General features: G+C 40.9%; 1 protein-coding gene across 7 annotated transcripts in view; it reads left to right on the forward strand.

Moving 5' to 3' along the window:
* fat3a (FAT atypical cadherin 3a) overlaps positions 1 to 20649 on the forward strand; it is a 330154-nt gene that overhangs the window by 122524 nt on the left and 186981 nt on the right. For all 7 annotated transcript variants that reach the window (XR_015508748.1, XM_087283200.1, XM_087283201.1 and 4 more), the window contains exon 3: positions 6414 to 9753. Coding sequence is in view for 6 of the 7 variants with exons in the window: in XM_087283200.1 (XP_087139326.1) it covers positions 6432 to 9753 (3322 nt within the window). In the remaining variant the exon portion in view is untranslated. The remainder of the gene's footprint in view (positions 1 to 6413; positions 9754 to 20649) is intronic.

Raw genomic sequence — 20649 nt, forward strand, 5'->3', positions numbered from 1 at the left:
GCGATCCGATCCGAGCGCGGTTATATCACTGTGTTTTATGGATATGTAATAGGAGAATATGAAGAGAGAATTATGAGTAGGGCGGGAAGTTTCGCGAGTCTCCGGATGCCTGCAAACGAGTGATAATCACACGGTAATCTCGCGTCTCCCTCCCGGTCCTCAAATAGGCATCGTCGCGCACCCTTCTCACCCCTCCCCACCGCATCTCTCCTCAGACATGTCGCGCGGGCGCACCTTGTCAATCACCACCAAACCACCACCTCTCCTGACAGCTGAGCGGGATGCTGCAAAATAAACCCTGACACTCTGACCAATGTGAGGAGAGTTTACTCGCACGTGACTTGTTTTAGCTCTTTTGGTCCGATTAGAAACTTTGCAGTGTGAAAGCGAACCGCTCCAAGAGCAAAGAGCAACAATGTAACATTTGTAATCTCTTTTCGGAACAACTGAATCGATTCACAGGTGTGAAAGCACCCTCAAAATCATTCAGAACGCAGAGACAACCTTATAATTCCGAGGGGACGATTTATTAATATGGACTTTTTACAAAGCCTACTAGTACTACTTTACTAAAAGCCTGCTTTTTTGATGTAAAATCAATTTAAATTCGCTGATCAAGAAACATGAATAGGCCTAGGCTACTATAATGAAGAAAATCCGCTCTAAAAGTAAACCTAAATAAATTGTTAAATACTCTCGACACATGAAAGTGTAAAGCCTGCAGCCCACAACACATGTGGAGAGTTATTGAGTATTATATTGAACAAACAGTTTTCTACGAATTTTATATAAAGTTTGCTCATATGGATAATTAAATATTAATCAGATGATGTCATTACTCTGGTGTGAAGTCAGCCAATCATTGGATTGCTTATCATGATTTCAACGATCGATTGATTTCCTGTTTTAGATTTTTAGTTTCTACAGCTTCAAAGAATCCAAAAAGCTCCATATATTGATAAATAATGTTATGGCGGCTGTTTTAACCTTAAGATGTGATTGAATTGCTTCTTGTTATGGTTATGAAATAGTTTAACAATGTTCATGGGGCAGTGACATCACCACATTGAAATGGTCTATGAGCACAAATAAAGCTTCCTATCGAAAATTTTTATTTAATTTAAATGAGGGTTTTATAAGGGGTGTACTTATATATGGTGAGCAATATTTGTATGCATTAGATGTTTTACTCTACATATTATAGACCAATATTAGCTATACGGTGGAAACTTGACTGTAACTCAGCCCGATTGTAAACTGTCTTCGCCATTGGTATCAGCAACTGAAATGTTGCTGTTGTGACAGCTCTAACACATCGCAGACATTTATGTGAAGTGCGTCTGTCCGGCTTTTCTTAAACATGAAACTGAAGCGAAAGGCCTGTGCCCTGGTCAGTAGACATCAGAGCATCTCACGCACACCCTTGTCATTTAGCATTCCCTCTGTTATGGAAATGTGCTTTCTTTGTTCTACATCACTTCCTGTCTGTTACTCGGAATATTGGATTGTCCGTCACGTAACAAACCAACAAACACACACACACATTGGAATGCAGTGGAGCGAGACGGCTCTTCCTAAACGCAGAGCTGCCAGTGAATGGATTATATTGCGGTTTGCAGATAACAAAATATCATCCGATAAACACTTTCCATTAGAAAAGAAAACCCAAAGCGTGACCTTTTACGTGCAGTTTCACTCTGGAGTGTGTATTTGTCATAGGTGAATGAGTCGTACGTGTTTTGTTAACAGTGTTTTGCAGAGCGTTGTTGGCAGTACATGTGGTTTAGATGTGCTTGCGTGACTTGTTGGGGGAAAATTGGTGTCATAGTCAATGTAGTGTTCAATTGTATTGACAACGGCTTGTCATAATGGCTTCATGTGTTGATAATGTTTTGCGCTTATGTGGATAATGGCTTTATATTGATAGTGTTTCGAGGGAATATCTTTGTAGTTAATGAGTGTGTGGGTTCGTGTGCGCGCTTTGTATTCCTTAAGTCATGGGGTGCAAATGTCCCCATAAGTATAGAAATACCAGTACATTTTGACCTTGTAGGGGTCATTTTTGTGGTCTCCATGAGGTCTCCATCCTAAATCTCATACAAAGTATTTTGAATATGTACACATCTTTAGGGGTTGTATGTTGTTTGTGTGTTTCTACACTCAATATCATTGCAGTTAATGAAGGTCCCCACTTGGCAGGTTTAAAAAAGGCTTTATATTGTTTTCACTGGTATAAATGAGTAACAAAATTGCAAGTTAAACTTTATTGACTGAGTCAATATAACAAGGGGAAAAGTGCAAACAGAAATAAACAAAACAAAGGTACTAGGTGTGGTCACACTTAGTCGGGAACGGGAGTCAGACTGTGGAACCAGAGTAGCTGATCAGTCCTGACAACAGACAGAAACACATGAACAACCAACAACCAACTGACAAGAAGAGCGCTGTCCAGATATAGCAGAGATAACGAGCCGCAGCCGGCTGGCTAATCAGGACAGCATAAGCTCTGCCATAGCAGGAGACATAACACTGACATAAAAGATACACGTAGAACACCAAAACAAAACCATGTGACCAAAACAGACACTCAGGGGTGCACACAAACCTACAACCGTAACAAAAGTGCATTTATTGTGTATGGCCATACACCCAAAGTGCTTCACAATCATGAGGGGGATTTCTCCACACCACCACCAGTGTGTAGCATCCACTTTGATGATGCGACGGCAGCCACAAGACAACGGCACTCGCCAAACACCAGCTATTGGAGGAGTGGAGAAACAGTGATAGAGCCAATTCAGTGGATGTGGATGATTGGCAGGCGGTATTGGCCAATGAAGGGAATTTGGCCAGGACAAAGAGGTTACACCCCTATTCTTTACGAGAAGTGCCATGTGAATTTTAACAACCACAGGGAGTCAGGACTTTGGTTTAACGTCTCATCCGAAAGACGGCACTCACTGACAGTATAGTGTCCACTTTACTCTGGGACAGGCCCGGCGCCAGGAAGTCAAAACTGAGGGGGCACTTTAAATCCATAGGGGGGCACTAGACCTGGTGACTGATTTTGGTCTCTTGTTTCTTTCATTTAGGCTATTTATTCGCATTTATTATTACTTTGCATTACTGCCTAAGTTACTGACCTAAGGCAGTAATATAGGCTACGTTTTAAAAGTAATAACAATACGCAGTTTTGCTATTACGAATTTTATTAACGATGGTAATGCATACCGCTTATTAATGCAGACGGATGATAGCTTCAGTGCCAAACGAGTGCTTTAAATCATATGTTATTCTCCTTATTTCCGTTTTATTTCAAATAACAGCCCTATGAATGTTTAAAGTTTTAGGTAAAGACGTCAAATTATGCCCACACATGCAAGCTGACCCACGATCAGACAATTCATTTAACCGGTAAATAAATATAGTGAAATCAGCTTAACCGAGTCATCACGCTTCACAACCAACATCAGTGTTGGGGAAAAGCTAAATGTGACAATCTAATGTCATTCAAAACAATTACATTTTAAGGCATTAGTGTAGCCGAAAAATACCTAAAAAAGATACAAAAATTCACAGTTATTACCGTGAAAATTGGTTAAATTTTTATATGCTATATAACTTTTTTTTCATCATTTTAAATGTAAAAACAAAGATTTGTCTAAGGCTATTATAAATGTGCTTTTTTCGTGATATTGTAAACCATCATAAACCATATGTACCATAGTTTCTAGGCCTACCCGTCATTTTATTTATTAATTATTTTATTTATTAGGCCTTTTTTAATAGCTTGTTTTCAGGTTATTTTCATTTTAGGGCCATGAGCTAAGTCAAAACAAACTCGATATGTTGTATTTTAGCTCTTAAAACAGATCTACAATATATTTTATGTTGTTTAATTTTGCATGAGCAAATAGCAGTATAGCCTATGTTACGTATTTTTAAAAGATTATCATTCTGCCTACCTGCAGCGCACGAGATTTCTCGGTTGATCCGGGGTAAATCCACTTAAGCACTATACCTATTCCATTTATAACACTGCAAACTTGACTTCGCAGGCCGATCATCTTTAAACGCAAAATGCATTTATTATGTGTTATACCTTGACTGCAGTTGCATAATGGGATGTTTCTCTACGCAACTGTAAAAGTGCACTTTTCAGCAAAATGAAAGCAAACATTCAAAGGGTTCTGCGTTTTGTCAATTTTAGCTTAATTGTAATAATATTAATAATAATATTAATAAATAAATTAAAATATTATTTATAGTGTAGCCTACTGTGGGACTGTGCAGTAAACTATTTATTTTATTAAAACATTTTTATTAGGCTACATCTTCCCGAATAACTAATAAATGACTGGCAGTTGCGTCTCTGCTAAAATTAATTTAACAGCAAATTTCTTATGTGTTTTTTCCTTTTAGAGCTCAAGAGAGTTGTGTTTAAATAATTAGTTAACCAAAACATGTAATGAATTAAGCTGCTCCTATCATGTCACCCATTTTCTCCCTTGTGAGTTGAGTGCGCCTCCATCGCCGTGTGCGCGTTTTAAAGGCTATTTACTGGCGCACCAGACCTGACGCGGGGACCGGATCTCTGGACTATAGGACTAGCTTTAACCTCACCATTTTCATAATTTAATTGCTATGTCATATATTTTAAAATATTTAAATGTGTGTTCTGAAGGTTGGAAGGACGGGAGTGTTAATAATTAATGACAGAAAGAATTTTCAGTTTGAGTGAACAATCCTTTATAAAAACTGGGGGGGCACAAACTCTGTCTGAGGGGGCAATGCCACCCTTTGCCCCCCCGTAGCGCCGGGCCTGCTCTGGGAAGTAGATGCAGCTGGAAGTGCATCTGCTGTGTGAAACATATGTTGGAACAGTTGGCGGTTCGTTCCTCTGTGGTGACCCCTGATAAATAAGGGACTAAGCTGAAGGAAAATGTTTGTTTTTAGCGTAGCATTATTCGAAAGTGACCTTTTCAACTAAAGTTGTGACCTTTTAATATGAGAGTAACCACAATGGAAAGTCCAAAAATGTTTTTAGCTAGGTGTATTCGATGGTGTGTATAAGTTTATAGACTGTGGTGTTTGTGTTGGCCTTGCGGTGTGTGTTGTTTTTTTGTGATGTTTAATGTCTCTGGCCAGCTGAGCCGGAGATTTGGTCAGTCTAAACAAGGCTTTAGGGGAGACAAGACGCTGTTTGCGTACTGAACCTTGACTGCTCCAAAATGCCTGCTGGTTTTAATCTGACAGTCTGTCTGTGTGTGTGTATGTGGACACAAAGAAAGAGAACAAGAGTGTGACGGAGTGAGAAGCTGAGAGAAATAGACCCGGAGAAATAAAATAAGCTGATCTCTGCAATTTTGAATACTCTCTCTATGTGTGTGTCTTTTCCAATTTGTGAGACCGTGTTGGTGAGTCTGCTAAAGGATATCATTAGAGATGGAATGTATTAGTGTGTGTGTATGTGTGTGCTGAGTCATGTGTGGGCTGACCACAGCAACTCCATTCTTTGTGTGTGTGTGTGTGTGTGTGTGTGTGTGTGTGTGTGTGTGTGTGTGTGTGTGTGTGTGTGTGTGTGTGTGTGTGTGTGTATTTTGTGTATGCTTGTGTGTTTTTGTGTGGGCAAAGTTGGATAAAGTGTGTGTACATGGTAAGGTCAGCATTGCATTTTTGTGGACTGGAACAGATCTTAACCATCCTGCAAGGCACACACAAAACAACCAGTGTCTAAAATAAGTTGATTTACCACACTAACAGATGTGCAACCATAAACTTACAAACACGTACCTAAACCCTCTTGTTGTATAAAGCTTTTTTTTAGGCCCCCAGAGGGTCTATAAGATTTGAGTAACTACTAGGGACAATTTTGTTTGGCCATGGATAGTTAAGTAAACCCACACACACACAGACTTCCTCTACTGCAGCACTTTATCATAACCAGTATTGCTGATTCCACAACATTTTGTAACTTCTCGAGAGCTTTTTTTAAAACCATGTCATATAACGTGTGTGTATGTGTGTGTGTTCGTTTTCACGGGTTATATTTTTGATCTTTCGTTCTCTGTAATTATTTTGTTCCTGACTTGCATTCTCCGGCTGTATTTTCTTCTGTGCAGAGTGTGTGTGCAAGTGAATTTTCCTGAATTGCATCCTCCTGGTTTTTCTGTAGTATGTAATTGTGTGTCGGTGTCCGTTTTGAGACATGAGTAGTGATGTCATTTGGTTAGTGGTTGCCTGGCTACCATTCCCTCTGTGGTAAAAGACTTCCTCTGCTTGTGTTTGATCATTTTAACCGATTACTGGTGACCTCTCACCTTTAGGTATGAAAGGTCAGGTTGTGTATTGTCATGACATCTACTCTTGTCTAATGCATTTCTCTCCTTCTCTCTCTCTCTCTCTGTTTCCAGGATGGGTTTGGTGATGGGATGGCAGTGAGCATGGCCCTTTGGGCAGGCATATGGGCCATTCTCCTACAACTGGCCCTCTTGCTATTCTTTACTGTGCCTCCAGGGCACTGCCAAGGCGAAAGGTTCCGCCTGCAGTTTACTCAACCACTGTACCATGCGTCAGTCTATGAGAACTCAGCCGCCCGCACCTATGCCTCCAGCCAGGTGCGCATGGGCATCCCGCTCCAACATCACTCCTGGGAGGTGAGGTACCGCATCACCTCTGGGGACGAGGAAGGATTCTTCAAGGCTGAGGAATACACTCTGGGTGACTTCTGCTTCCTGCGGATACGAACTAAAGGGGGGAATGCTGCCATCTTGAATCGTGAGGTTCAGGACAACTACGTGTTAACAGTGAAAGCTTCCCTAAAGGGTGATACACTCGAGGCCTGGACTAAAGTTAGTGTGCAGGTATTGGATATGAATGACCTTCGTCCTCTTTTCTCCCCGACTACGTATTCGGTTACCATTGCAGAAAGCACACCCCTGCGTACCAGCATAGCTCAGGTCACTGCCACGGATGCTGATATAGGATCAAATGGAGAGTTCTATTACTTTTTCAAGGAGCGAATGGAGCTGTTCGCTGTGCACCCAACTAGTGGAGTTGTTTCTCTAAGTGGAAAGCTGGACGTGGACATTCAAAGCCGATACGATCTTGAGATCCAGGCTGTGGATCGGGGGATGAAACTATATGGGAATAATGGTGTAAGCAGTACAGCAAAACTTTTTGTTCATGTAGAACGGATTAACGAGCATGTACCCACTTTAAGTATTGTTACATTGGCTCCGGTATGGACTGAAAAGTCCCCCATCATAGCTGTGGTCACCGTAGAAGATCTGGATGAAGGGAAGAATGGAGAGATTGAGACAGTGAGCATTGTGGCTGGGGATCTTCTTGAGCTATTCAGCATTGAAAGGACAGATGTGCCAAGTCAAGAAATGGTGGATGAGGAAGACAGTATGAAAGGATCTAACGAGTTTGTACTTCGTGCAATGGAGCAGTTTGACTGGGACAGCTATCCATTTGGACTAAACCTCAGCTTGCAGGCTCGAGATCGTGGAACACCTCAGAAGTTATCTGCTGTGCAAATAGTACACTTACGATTATCAAGACCACCCCCTGTAGAAGTCACTTTTCAGAAGGATCAATACGAGGTCCTCTTGAGTGAGGTTGCCCCTCCCGGAACTATTGTGGAGGCTGTAAAACTCCAGCCAGAGCCTGATGACGCTGAGTACATCCTGACCCCATCTGCTGATTCAGGGTTTTTCAGTATCAACACTATGACAGGCGTGATTAGCACAGCACGCTGGCTCACCCAACTCAAGCAGGAAGTATTTGAGTTAGAGGTCTTAGAAGTCGACAGTGATCTTAGGGTCAAGGTTAAAGTCATTCTTGAAGATGCTAATGATAATGCACCATCATTTGCCCAACAATCTTATGAAGTATTTGTCAATGAAAGTGTAGCTGTAGGCACTACTGTTGTTGTGGTGACTGCTTCGGATGATGACCATGGGGAAAATGGGTACATCACATACAGTATGGCTAGCTTGACACCATTACCATTCAGCGTGCAGCAGTTCACCGGAGCAGTAACCACAACACAGGAGCTAGACTTTGAATCATCTCTTGAGAGTTTTAGTTTTGTGGTTCGTGCTTCTGACTGGGGTTCTCCATATAGGCGTGAGAGTGAAGTCAACATCACTGTGCATCTTGAAAATGTTAATGATAACAAACCCCTCTTTGAGAAAGTAGCTTGCGTTGGTGTTGTCTCCCGAGAACTCCCAGTAGGTGAGGTAATTGCCACAATATCTGCCATAGATATTGATGAGCTTGAGCTAGTCAAATATAAGATCCTCTCTGGGAATGAGCGAGGGTACTTTGAGTTAAATCCTGACTCTGGCGTCATGACATTACGTCACTCCCTCATCACCGCAGCACCCAAAAACTCATTCAGTCTAAAAATTACTGCCACCGATGGAGAACACTTTTCAGATCCTATGTTTGTAAACATATCTGTAGTGCAAGGGAAGTCACCACCCAAGAGCTTTAGTTGTACCGAAACCAGAGTAGCCCAACGACTGGCAGAGAAACTTCTGAAGAAAGCCAAAGCTAGCAGTAAGCCCAAAATGGACGAAGGCTTTATTGACCTGTTCTCTGTGAACCGTCAAACTCCTCAATTTGACAAATCCTTCCCAACAGACATCACTGTGCGTGAGGATGTAGAAGTTGGTACAAGTGTGTTTCAGGTAAAAGCCCTTGATGGAGACACTGGGTTTAATGGACAGCTTTTACATGCCATTGCTGACGGCAACACAGATAGTTGTTTTAGTATTGGAATTCTGAATGGTGTAATTAGCATCTTCCTCCCTCTTGACCGTGAAAAAACTGACCGCTATCTTTTAAACATTACGCTGTATGATTTAGGCCAACCGCAAAGATCCACCTGGCGGCTTCTTACAGTTTACATAGCAGATGCAAATGACAACGCACCACAGTTTCTTCAGGATGGTGGCTATCATGCTCGCATTTCTGAAAACACTCCGATTGGTACTGAAGTCATTCAAGTAGAGGCTACTGACAAAGATCAAGGTCTTAATGGAGAGATCCAGTATTCTCTGCTAACCAGCACCTCCCAATTTGGCATTAACAGCTCCAGTGGGATTGTGTATGTTGCAGGTCAGCTGGACCGTGAGTTGGTTCCATTGTTCATATTAAAAGTGGAAGCACGAGACAGAGCAGAACGAGCAGCCCAACGATTTTCAATTACAACTCTTAAAATCACACTTGAGGATGTTAACGATTGTCCACCTGCTTTCATCCCAAGTGTTGCCAACGCCCGTGCACTTGAAGACCTCCCAGTGGGCACTGTAATCGCCTGGCTGGACACTCAAGACCCTGATCTGGGACTTGGAGGGCAGGTCCGGTACTTACTTGATAATGACTATGATGGTCGTTTCGAGGTTGACAAGACAAGTGGTGCAATTCGTCTTACCAAGGAGCTGGATTACGAAACTCAACAGTTTTTCAACCTAACAGTGCGGGCAAAGGATAAAGGTCGACCTGTGTCCCTCCTATCAGTTAGCTTTGTTGAACTGGAGGTGGTGGATGTCAACGAGAACCTGTATGCACCATATTTCTCAAGTTTCGCCATGAATGGATCAGTAAAGGAAAGTGTTCGGATTGGAACTTCTGTACTCCAGGTCTCTGCAAGGGACGATGACACGGGGAGAGATGGTGAAGTGCAGTATTCGATACGTGATGGCAGTGGTCTTGGAAGATTTACCATTGACGAAGAAACAGGTATGTGCTGGTTGAGTTTTTTTTCTAATTGTAGTGATAATGCTGATAGTTGATGGCTGCAATTAGGTAAAGCATTTTACTGAAGCCTAAACAGAACATTATTACTTTAGGTGAACTGTCAATAATACTTTATGGATTAAATTTCAACTGTTGATACTTGAAAAATATTATTTACAAAATAACAAATAATGGATCATATACCAACAGATGGCTGAAATTACACTATTGTAGTATACAATCTTGTAAGATGACACTGTACTGCTTTAGACGATTATAGGTTCACTACTGTAAATGCTGCTTGCCGGAAAAAAAAAAACTTACTACAAAAAAGCTGCATGGTTTTATACAGTAAGTAAAGTAATTGAATTAAATTGTACTACCCGACCGTTAGAAAGGTAAGATCTATACCAGTGGTCCTCAACCACCTGGCCACAGATCGGTATAGGTTCTTGGGTCAATTGGTATCAGGCCACACAAGAAATCATTGTTATTTCCGTTTTATTTATAATTGGAGTCCGAGCGATCTTTTATTTTGAAAAAGCTTATACTTTGAAAAATTACAGTATTCTCTCGCTTCACATCTTAGTCACCTGAACCCCCAAATTTAACCCACATAAAGAGTAAGATACAGTCTAACTGGAAAATGTCTTTGCTAATGGGAAAATGTCCAGTGAAGGCCCCGCAAACTCCCAAGGAATGCATCCTCAAACCATTTGTAAACAAATCAGGTGGATCCAGCATGTCTGTGCAACAGCTGGAGAAAATGACGGTGTCCTTTTAGGGGCTGTTCGCATATCGCATCTTTTCTAAAGTTTGCACAAATTTTTTATTTCCAATGAAGGTGTACGCACAAGCAGCGTGACGCACTCGCACCTTCCAGACGCACCAGTTCAATGAATGCCGCGAGGATCGCACAGAACTGACTGTTCAGCATGTATCAGATATACACATTTCGGTAGACTAATTATCTCAGTCAAACAAAGAACAGCCAAACACTGTAGTGCTTTGTAATTTTGTCTTTAAATTAAATTTGTATCAGAGTGACAGCTTGCTATCTTCTGAGAAAACGATTGGCTGCCTAGCAACCTATAAAACTCCGACCACCCAACTGAATGTGAGTAGTATGCATTGAATTAGGACAGGGGTGGGCAAACTCGGTCCTGGAAGGCCGGTGTCCTGCACAGTTTAGCTCCTACTCTAATCAAAACCACCTGCTTATAGATTCTAGTGATCTTGAAGACACTGATTAGCTTGTTCAGGTGTGTTTGACTAGTGTTGGAACAAAACTCTGCAGGGACGCCAGCCCTCAAGGATCAAGTTTGCCCATCCCTGAACTAGGACATACTACATCTGCCACTTTGTCATCCCATGATCTACCTGTGTCAGTTGCGTCACTTTACTCCCATTCATGAATTCCCCTGCGGTGCATCATGGGGTAGTATAGCGTCCATTCCATGCGCACTTCAGAATCTCACAGGAAGTAGTAGGTCTTTCGGGTACTTCTCACATACTGTTTTTCCAATTCTTTGAATACAGACATACTACTCGGTTCACATACTTTAGACGCAGCCACAGTCTTTCTCTAAGAGGTAAACGGATAATGTTACACATTTTTCTGAAACACAATATTGTGGTGTTTCATAGGAGCTATATTTGCCTGGATTAATCACTGGGGATTGATTCGAGTTTAATAAACTGTAGATGAAGCCTGTAAGTTGACTCTAGTACAAAAAGGGAAAATCATGCCACTCACAGTGACTTCCTGGTACATATAAATGAAGAGTGAATAGTGTTCAGTGGTTTGTCTATCACCTCAGGCCAGTTAAACACTGCATTGGCCTACATTTTATTTGGGTCGCGTTTTGACAGTTGAGATGGAGGGGGAGCGATTGAAGTATGATTGAAATTTTGATATGGTTGTGGTTAACATTTTTTTGTACACTGCATTCGGTTCACATGCACTATTTTGATGGGATCATTTGTTTTTGTCTATTTTTTTCTGTTGGACAAAGTGGATACATGTGTATGTGTGGTGACAAATAATGATTTCTGCATAGAGAAATATGTGTGTATGTGTCAAAGAGGGAGTGTGTGAGTGTAAGGTTGATTTATGCGCAGAGCCTCTGTCGGGTGGACTGAATTACCACACAAAGCTCTTTTATTTACATTTATTGCAGTTGTCATGCCGTTGTGTCTGACCCAGACACTTCGCTTTAACCTTCATTCTCTCTCTCTCTCCCTCTCTCACTCTCTCTCTCTCTCTCTCTCTCTCTCTCTCTCTTTCTCTCTCTCTCTCTCTCCCTCTCTCACTCTCTCTCTCTCCCTCTCTCTCTCTCTCTCTCTCTCTCTCTTTCTCTCTCTCTCTCTCTCTCCCATTTTCCTTTCACTCAGTCATTCTCTTTTCCCTTGACAGTGCATTTTCTGTCAGAGAAAATGATAGTATCTGTGCTTATACTATTATTTATACTTGACTTGGGGTTTGAACAAATTCTGTACTTTAGTATATTATTTAATTTTTAACCTAAAAGTAATACAAATTGTGTGAAAACACATTCAATTAAGCACCAAATCCCTATCTTTAAAGCTGAAAATGTGAGATTTGTGGCATATTTTCGTTTAAAACAGTAGGATTTCCTATAAAACTACCTGGTAACTGCATAGCAACTCATTAAAAAAACTCTGGAACCTCCTAGCAACCTCCTGGCATTCGTCCTAGCTAGTTTAGCACAAGCAAACGCGACACGTTATTTTTCTTAAATCTATAAGACCAAGAAATCCGCAAGGGGAGATGAAGTATGTGTGAAAATATGTGTGTAGCTGATATCCATCAGCCACTAAAGGTGACCAAGGTATAATAAACTGTGAAAATGTAGTGTGTGTGGAACAAAAGGACTCTGCCTGTTGGAATATCCAGCTTTAAGCTAGCAGCTGTGGGTGTTTGTATCTGGTAAATCCAAGCTGGCCATTAGCGCAGCATGGCTGACATCAGCCACTGTGTTGCAAAAGCCATCTTAAAGGGACGGTTCACCTAGAAATAATACAAAGTTTGTTGGTATGTTATTCAAAGAGTTAAAGATGTACAGTAGTTGACTTTTGTATCAGTGACATAAAATTGGAGAGTATAATTTTAAAGAAATGTGAATAATTCTATAACAAAAACACATCAGTCAGCTTCATAAGACATGAGCTAATGCCCTGGAGGCATATATTGTTGTTGTTTTTTTTTGTAACATTTTTTTTGGAAGCTTCAAAATAAATCTCACTATGCATCATCATTATATAGCATGGATAGCCAGGATAAAACTATTCCGACTGTATTCATCTGACAAAAGAAAGTCATATATAATATTACAATTATAACTACGTCGACAGCAACACTCACGCACAATTTGCAGATGATTCAGTCATTGCCTAGTGACATTAAAAAAAGACCACTACGCTTCTTTTTTTTCTTGTCAACAAAAAAGGCTGGTTCAAGATGGTCCACCACCTTACACCAGCATAGAAACCAAACAGGATAACATGTAAAACTTTTCCGACTGTGTTCAACTGACAAATTATAGTCATATACAGTACACTTGATTGCTTAAGGGTGAGTAAATTATGGGGTCATTTTTATTTTGAATGGACATTTATTTAAATTTTAAGTGCTAATAGTCATTGACTTGTGTTTTCTGAACCAACAAATAGCACAATTTCAGCACCAAATCTGTTTATTTTGGTGAACTATCCCTTTAACCACTTTAAACTAGTATATTTCTGGTTTAAGATGGTCTACCACTGCACACCAGAACAGTAACCAGCCAGAATAACATGTAAACTTTTTCCAACTGTATTCGCATGACAAAAGAAAGTCATATACTCTAAGGATGTCTTGAGGGTGAGTAAATTATGGGATAGTTTCCATTTTTAATTGACTGGTTCTTTTATTTTATGTGGTAATAGTCACTGACTTGCGTTTTCCGAACCACCAAGTAGCACAATTTCAGCACCAAATCTGTTTATTTTGGTAAACTATCCCTTTAACCACTTTAAGGTGGTATATTTCTGGTTCAAGATGGTCCACCACCTTATACCAGCATAGTAACCAGCCAGGATAACATGTACAACTTTTCCAAATGTATTCGAATGACGAAATGAAGTCATATAGACAGACGATTGACAAAAGAAAGTCATATACACTGAGGATGTGTGAGGGTGAGTAAATTATGGGGTAGTTTCTGTTTTTAATTGACTAGTTCTTTTATTTTAACTGCTGATAGTCATTGACTTGCATTTTCTGAACCACCAAAAAGCACAAATTCAGCACCAAATCTATTAATTTTGTTGAACTATCCCTTTAACCACTTTAAACTAGTATATTTCTGATATGAGATGGTCTACCACCTTACACCAGAACAGTAACCAGCCAGAATAACATGTAAACCTTTTCCAACTGTATTCGCATGACAAAAGAAAGTCATATACTCTAAGGATGTCTTGAGGGTGAGTAAATTTTGGGATAGTTTCCATTTTTAATTGACTGGTTCTTTTATTTTATGTGGTAATAGTCATTGACTTGCGTTTTCCGAACCACCAAGTAGTACAATTTCAGCACCAAATCTGTTTATTTTGGTAAACTATCCCTTTAACCACTTTAAGGTGGTATATTTCTGGTTCAAGATGGTCCACCACCTTAAACCAGCATAGTAACCAGCCAGGATAACATGTACAACTTCTCCAAATGTATTCGAATAACAAAATAAAGTCATATAGACAGACGATTGACAAAAGAAAGTCATATACACTGAGGATGTGTGAGGGTGAGTAAATTATGGGGTAGTTTCCGTTTTTAATTGACTAGTTCTTTTATTTTAACTGCTGATAGTCATTGACTTGCATTTTCTGAACCACCAAGAAGCACAAATTCAGCACCAAATCTATTAATTTTGTTGAACTATCCCTTTAACCACTTTAAACTAGTATATTTCTGGTTTAAGATGGTCTACCACTGCACACCAGAACAGTAACCAGCCAGAATAACATGTAAACCTTTTCCAACTGTATTCGCATGACAAAAGAAAGTCATATACACTGAGGATGTCTTGAGGGTGAGTAAATTTTGGGATAGTTTCCATTTTTAATTGACTGGTTCTTTTATTTTATGTGGTAATAGTCATTGACTTGCGTTTTCCGAACCACCAAGTAGCACAATTTCACCACCAAATCTGTTTATTTTGGTAAACTATCCCTTTAACCACTTTAAGGTGGTATATTTCTGGTTCAAGATGGTCCACCACCTTATACCAGCATAGTAACCAGCCAGGATAACATGTACAACTTTTCCAAATGTATTCGAATGACAAAATGAAGTCATATAGACAGACGATTGCTTGAGGGTTAGTAAATAATGGGGTAGTTTTGGTTTTTAATTGACTAGTTCTTTTATTTTAAGTGCTGATAGTGATTGACTTGCATTTTTTGAACCACCAAGGCACAAATTCAGCACCAAATCTATTAATTTTGTTGAACTATCCCTTTAACCACTTTAAACTAGTATATTTCTGGTTCAAGATGGTCTACCACCTTACACCAGCATAGTAACCAGCTCGCCCTGACAAGAAACCTTCATGTTTTCACCTTTTTCTCCCAGGGCTTTGATAAGAGTATGTGTGACAGTGAGTTTACGTGTGGATGAGGTCGACGAGACTTGTAACACAGTATAAATTGAGAGACGGAGGGAAAAAGGAAAACGAGATCGGATGAAAGAGTTTGGGGTTCAGAGGCCAGAACGGTGTGTGTGTTTGTGTGTCTACTCGCCCGCAAGCTGCCTGAAAATGATCTGGAGGTTTCAAAACGGCCCTCAGATCTCCCGTGGTCTTTCACCTCTCCTTGGAATGAGGGATTCGGAAAAAAAATAGGAAAGCCATGAATATCTGTCCGTTTCTTTTAGAGCTAAAGCAAGAGGGTTCAGCGTGGCCTTTAAAGGGCACCAATCACACACACACACACATACATCGGTGCAGAACAGTCACCTTCTACTTTTTGAAGCCTGCTACAACTCACTGACAGCAACAAAGCAGAGTATCTCCAGCTCTGTACTTGTGTTGTGTGGTAAAAGAGCTTTAAAAGCGTGGTTTTTGTGAGATTTGTGTTCTGGCAGCAGGTGGATCAGTGTCTGTCTAGAGTCGACTTTGAGTCTTTGAGGATATTGCGCCAACCTCCAGGCTCCATTTGAGCTTTTCTTGACTGCAGATATTCAGGTGTCATTTTAGCTTGTGATTCGTCGAGGCTGAGATAGGTTTTTGAGTAATGTTTAGCTCAACTAACAGCATAGCAGGTCTAGGATGTTCCTGAAGTTCTTGCCGAATGTATAGTTGAAGTCAGAATTATTCGCCCATCACCCCCACCCGCCCCCCTACCCCCCGTGAAGTTCAGTTATTTTAAAACAAGGGTCTCAAACTGCCAGCCTGCAGTCCATTTACATCCCACTCTCCTTCTCCCTGCCAAAACGTATATTTTTGAATGTCTATCATTGTTTTGCAGTCGTGTCTAGCCACTTGTAAATTTGACCCGCCACCTAATTGACATTTAAAATACTACATTCAGATTAGTTTTACTTTCATTTTCTGTTATAGTATAGTCGAGAGTAACACACATTCGTTTTTAATTGTGGGGCTGGTTTAAACGTTAAAATAAATGTCCGTAAGTGCTCTATTTTTACTAAAGCTCTTAGGCTTTGATCCCAGCTCAGAGCGGGTTCAGTGTTGTTGAACTGGAGGGGTTACCTTGGTGCCGTGACTCAGATGGGCATAAGGTTTAGGGGGGTGAGTGTAGCGGAGGCCAGCTAGTGAAGTGCTGTGGAGGCAAACCCTCACTCCTCTGACCTCTAAAGGTGCTCTAGTGACAGACGCTAGAGGCCATGATCTTTAGCCTCTTTGTTAGAGCAACCGATTCCCATAAGAAAAGTTGCTGGTTCGATCCCAGCTTAGAGTGGGTTTAGTGATGAGGAACCGACAGGTTACCTTGGTGCTGTGACTCTAATGGAAGTGAGGTTTAGGGGGGTGAGAGTAGCGGAGGCCAGCTAGTGAAGTGCTGTGGAGGTAAACCCTCACTCCTCTGACCTCTAAAGGTGCTCTAGTGACAGACGCTAGAGGATATGATCTTTGTCCTCCTTGTTAGAGCAACTGATTCCCATACGAAAAGTCGCCAGTTCGATCCCAGCTCGAAGTGGGTTGGGTGGTGTGGGACCGGTAGGGTTGCATTGGTGCCATGCCCCAGATGGGAGTGAGGTTTAGGGGAATGAGTGTCGCGGAGATCTGCTAGTGAAGTTCTGTGCAGGTAAAAGCTCACTCCTCTGACCTCTAACGGTGCTTTACCAATAGACGCTAGAGGTCATGGTCTTTAACCTCCTTGTTAGAGCAACTGACTCCCATCAGAAAAGTCACCGGTTCGATCCCAGCTCAGAGTGGGTTCAGTGATATGGAACCGGCAGGGTTACTTTGGTGCCGTGACTTAGATGGGAGTGAGGTTTAGGGGGGTGAGTGTAGCGTAGGCTAGCTATTAAAGTGCTGTGCAGGTAAAACCTCACTCCTCTGACCTCTAAGGGTCCGATCACATCGAACGCACCTTTATGTTCCAAAAAAGGCACATCACACTGCCTTTTTGTTGACAAGAAAAAAAGGAGCATGCTCACTTTTTTTATGTCACTAGGCAACAACTGAATCAGCTGGGTATTTTGCGAGAGTGTTGCTGTTGATTTTAATATAGCTTTAATATTTACTAATGTTGTGATATTCAAGATTTGTGAATTCATATAGCTCCGGATAACTCAGAACAGCAACCACAAGTCTTTCATCCATCTTCAAATGTATTCCTTGTTGTCTTGACAACATAAACACAGAAGGCACCTTAACGGAAAAACTTTCTGCTTTCATTTGATTGGAGAATGAAAAAAAACGCGAGTGACATAACACGATTTTTTCGCTACGAGTTGAGTTTTATTCAACTGAGAGCGCATGGCGCGCAAGAGCAAAAACGTAAGGCGCAGCAGGCAGTTAAAATGTGAGGCGTGCAGGGCGCATAGGCAGCGTGATAAACGCTCGCGACCGTTAGGAAACCATTCAAAAAAGGAGCCTCCCAACACATGAAGTGCGTTCGGTCTGATCGGCCCCTAAAGGTGCTCTAGTGACAGACGCTTGAGTCCATGGTCTTCTGCCTCCTTGTTAGAGCAACCGACTCTTGTCATTTTTTTTTTTTTGAGATATTTTGCTTGAATTTATTTGTATATCTTTCAATTTCTAAACATGTTTAATGACTAAACAGTTATTCTAATAAATAGATCTGTTTAATAAATCAGTTTTGTTTAAATGCACCAAAATACATTGCCTATATTCACTGAGAAATGGATAAAAATATTTATTTTTAAAATGGCCGGTACTCAATTATGTTTTGTGTTCTCAAATTAGGTTTTTATACTTATTAGTGTCTGTTAGTTGCTGTTTCTCCAGTTCTGTTTGGTGTTTCAGAAATGACACGCTGTTTAAATCGACGTCAATGAGCATAGACTGACCAAGAGGCGACACTCTAGTGCGATTTGGGAAACAGCCACTAGATGGAGCGGTGGCCATTTTGGAATGAAGATTCCAATAGAACAACAGCATATCATAAGTCTGTAAAACAAACTATTAAAAGTGCTGATAATTGTCATAGTGAGTGTTGTATTGTCGTTTTTTAGGTTGTATCTCAGCTTTAATGTGCTTCGTAAATAAAAAAAATAAAAACAAAGCAGCTGCTTGCCATCGCGACACCAATAAGATTCAATGGTGAGCCGATCCCTTTCACTCCAAAATGGCTGAATCCGGGGCTGTTGCTGGCCGCTGCTGTTGCATTGAAACGTTCTATTAAGTTTCGCCTCTAGGTGATTTTAAGCTCTTTGGCGTCGCTTGACAATTCAGCATCAAACGTTTATATTTAAAGCCATTTCTATGGTTACAATCTATGCAAAACTCTTTATTTTTTCATGTTTCTTTCTATTCCTACACACTGAAAAAATGATTCATTCAGCATTTACAAAAATTTTGAAGGCAAGTGGTTGCAAACTATTTATTTAGGCTGTATTTAAATAAACAAATAAAAAATAGTAATGTTCAACTTCATTTCCCCGCTGAAAAATCCAGCTTAAACCAGCCTAGGCTGGTTGGCTGGTTTTAGCTGGTTGACCAGCCTGGTTTTAAAGGGGTTTTGGCCATTTCCAGGCTGGTTTCCAGCCATTTCCAGCCTGGTCTTACCTGGTTTAAGCTGGACATACCTGGTTTTGGCTGGACTCCCAGCCTGGCTAGTCTAGTCAAGCTGGTGTTAGCTGGTCATCTCCCAGCCTGACCATCTAAGACCAGCTTAAACCAGCCAACCAGCCTAGGCTGGTTTAAGCTGTTTTTTTTAGTAGGGTTGTTTTTTTTAAATTCACCCCTTGTCAGTTGTTTGCAACCACTTACCTTAAAAAAAGTGCTCTCGTTCTCTCTCACACACACACATGAATGTTGCAAGCTCACACGAAGTGGCCTTCCCCAGGGTCAAAGTTCAGGACACCAGTGTCAAAGGTCACGCACTTTGTGTCACTCACCTGCCACTATTCCAATGAAGAGTCAATCCCAGTGTTAGCATACAGCTGTTGTGTGTCTGCAGATGTGATGGATAGAATGAGGACGAGAACACAGAAAAGCAGTTTTTCTGTTGTACGCCTCATGACATAATTCCATGTTTGTAAACGTACACTCACACACACACACACACACACACTCGAGCACACACATTTTGCAGTAGCGCTAGCAAGTGGCGGAATTTATTGCCCTTGTTAGCTCTGTGCTGGCATCGGCCATAAATCACCCGCGCAACTCTACAGACGCAATTACAGCTTAAAGAGCACACGCGCGCACACACAAATTGAAAGGAAACACTTCACACGTGTGTCTTTGTACATGCAATTACGACTAAGAAAGCAATTTTCCCCAACACACACACATACACACACATGCAAGTAGGCTAAATCTACAAGCATAAGGCGCGTTCTGAGGAACATGCTTGAACAGCCGGAGGATTTTCTGTGCTCCTATAGTCGAGACTCTCTCTGTGCATTCTCATCTGAGCTTGGAAGCGTACTATTGTTTGCACAGCACAAACAGCGATTCAAGGCTGTACGTGCAGCATCAAAAATGTCAAACACAAAGTGCAAAAAAAAGGCTCATGCTCATTACAGCGGGCGCTGAGCAGACGCTTTTCATCTGCAGGGACTTTACAGTGCACTAATTGCTTCGACGGTCCCTGCAGAGCGTCCTGGGGTTAAGTGCTTGGCGCACCGCTGAAAGAGGCTCGGCTTGTGCTTCGACACATGGATCTTTTACCGTTCGGCTGCTGATGTTGTGCTTGAGTTCAGATGTGTAATTAAGGGAGTAGTCTCGGTTATTTACTACTTATAATCACATCAAATCTAAACGGAGAATGTTTGGTTTCTTAATGCCGGTTGATGCTTGTGATTTCATTAGTGCTGAATGTGCTGAAATGGTTTTGAAACGACAAAGTAAGCAATTTTCTGTTTTGGCTTTTGGCCGATTGACCCTTTCCTTGATAGGCAATCCAGCCAATCATAACGCAGGCATTCTGTGCCCCAATCTTTTCTTGAACATTTATTGTATAACAGATAGATACATTTGGTACACATCATTTACAGTTATAGTCATTAGATTACATAAAACATAAAATTACATTCATGGAAATAAAATCTACATAAAAAATAGAATAAGGTTTATTAATAAGCAGACATTAGAATTTGTATTTAAAAATTACAACAAAAAAAAGTCACAGAAAAATTCTGTAAATAAATATTTGTGATAAATAAATTAACATCTTGCCAACATTGGG

This window comes from Danio rerio, chromosome 15 (assembly GCF_052040795.2).
Source record: "Danio rerio strain M-AB ecotype USA chromosome 15, GRCz13ab, whole genome shotgun sequence".
In the NCBI taxonomy this organism is placed as follows: domain Eukaryota; kingdom Metazoa; phylum Chordata; class Actinopteri; order Cypriniformes; family Danionidae; genus Danio; species Danio rerio.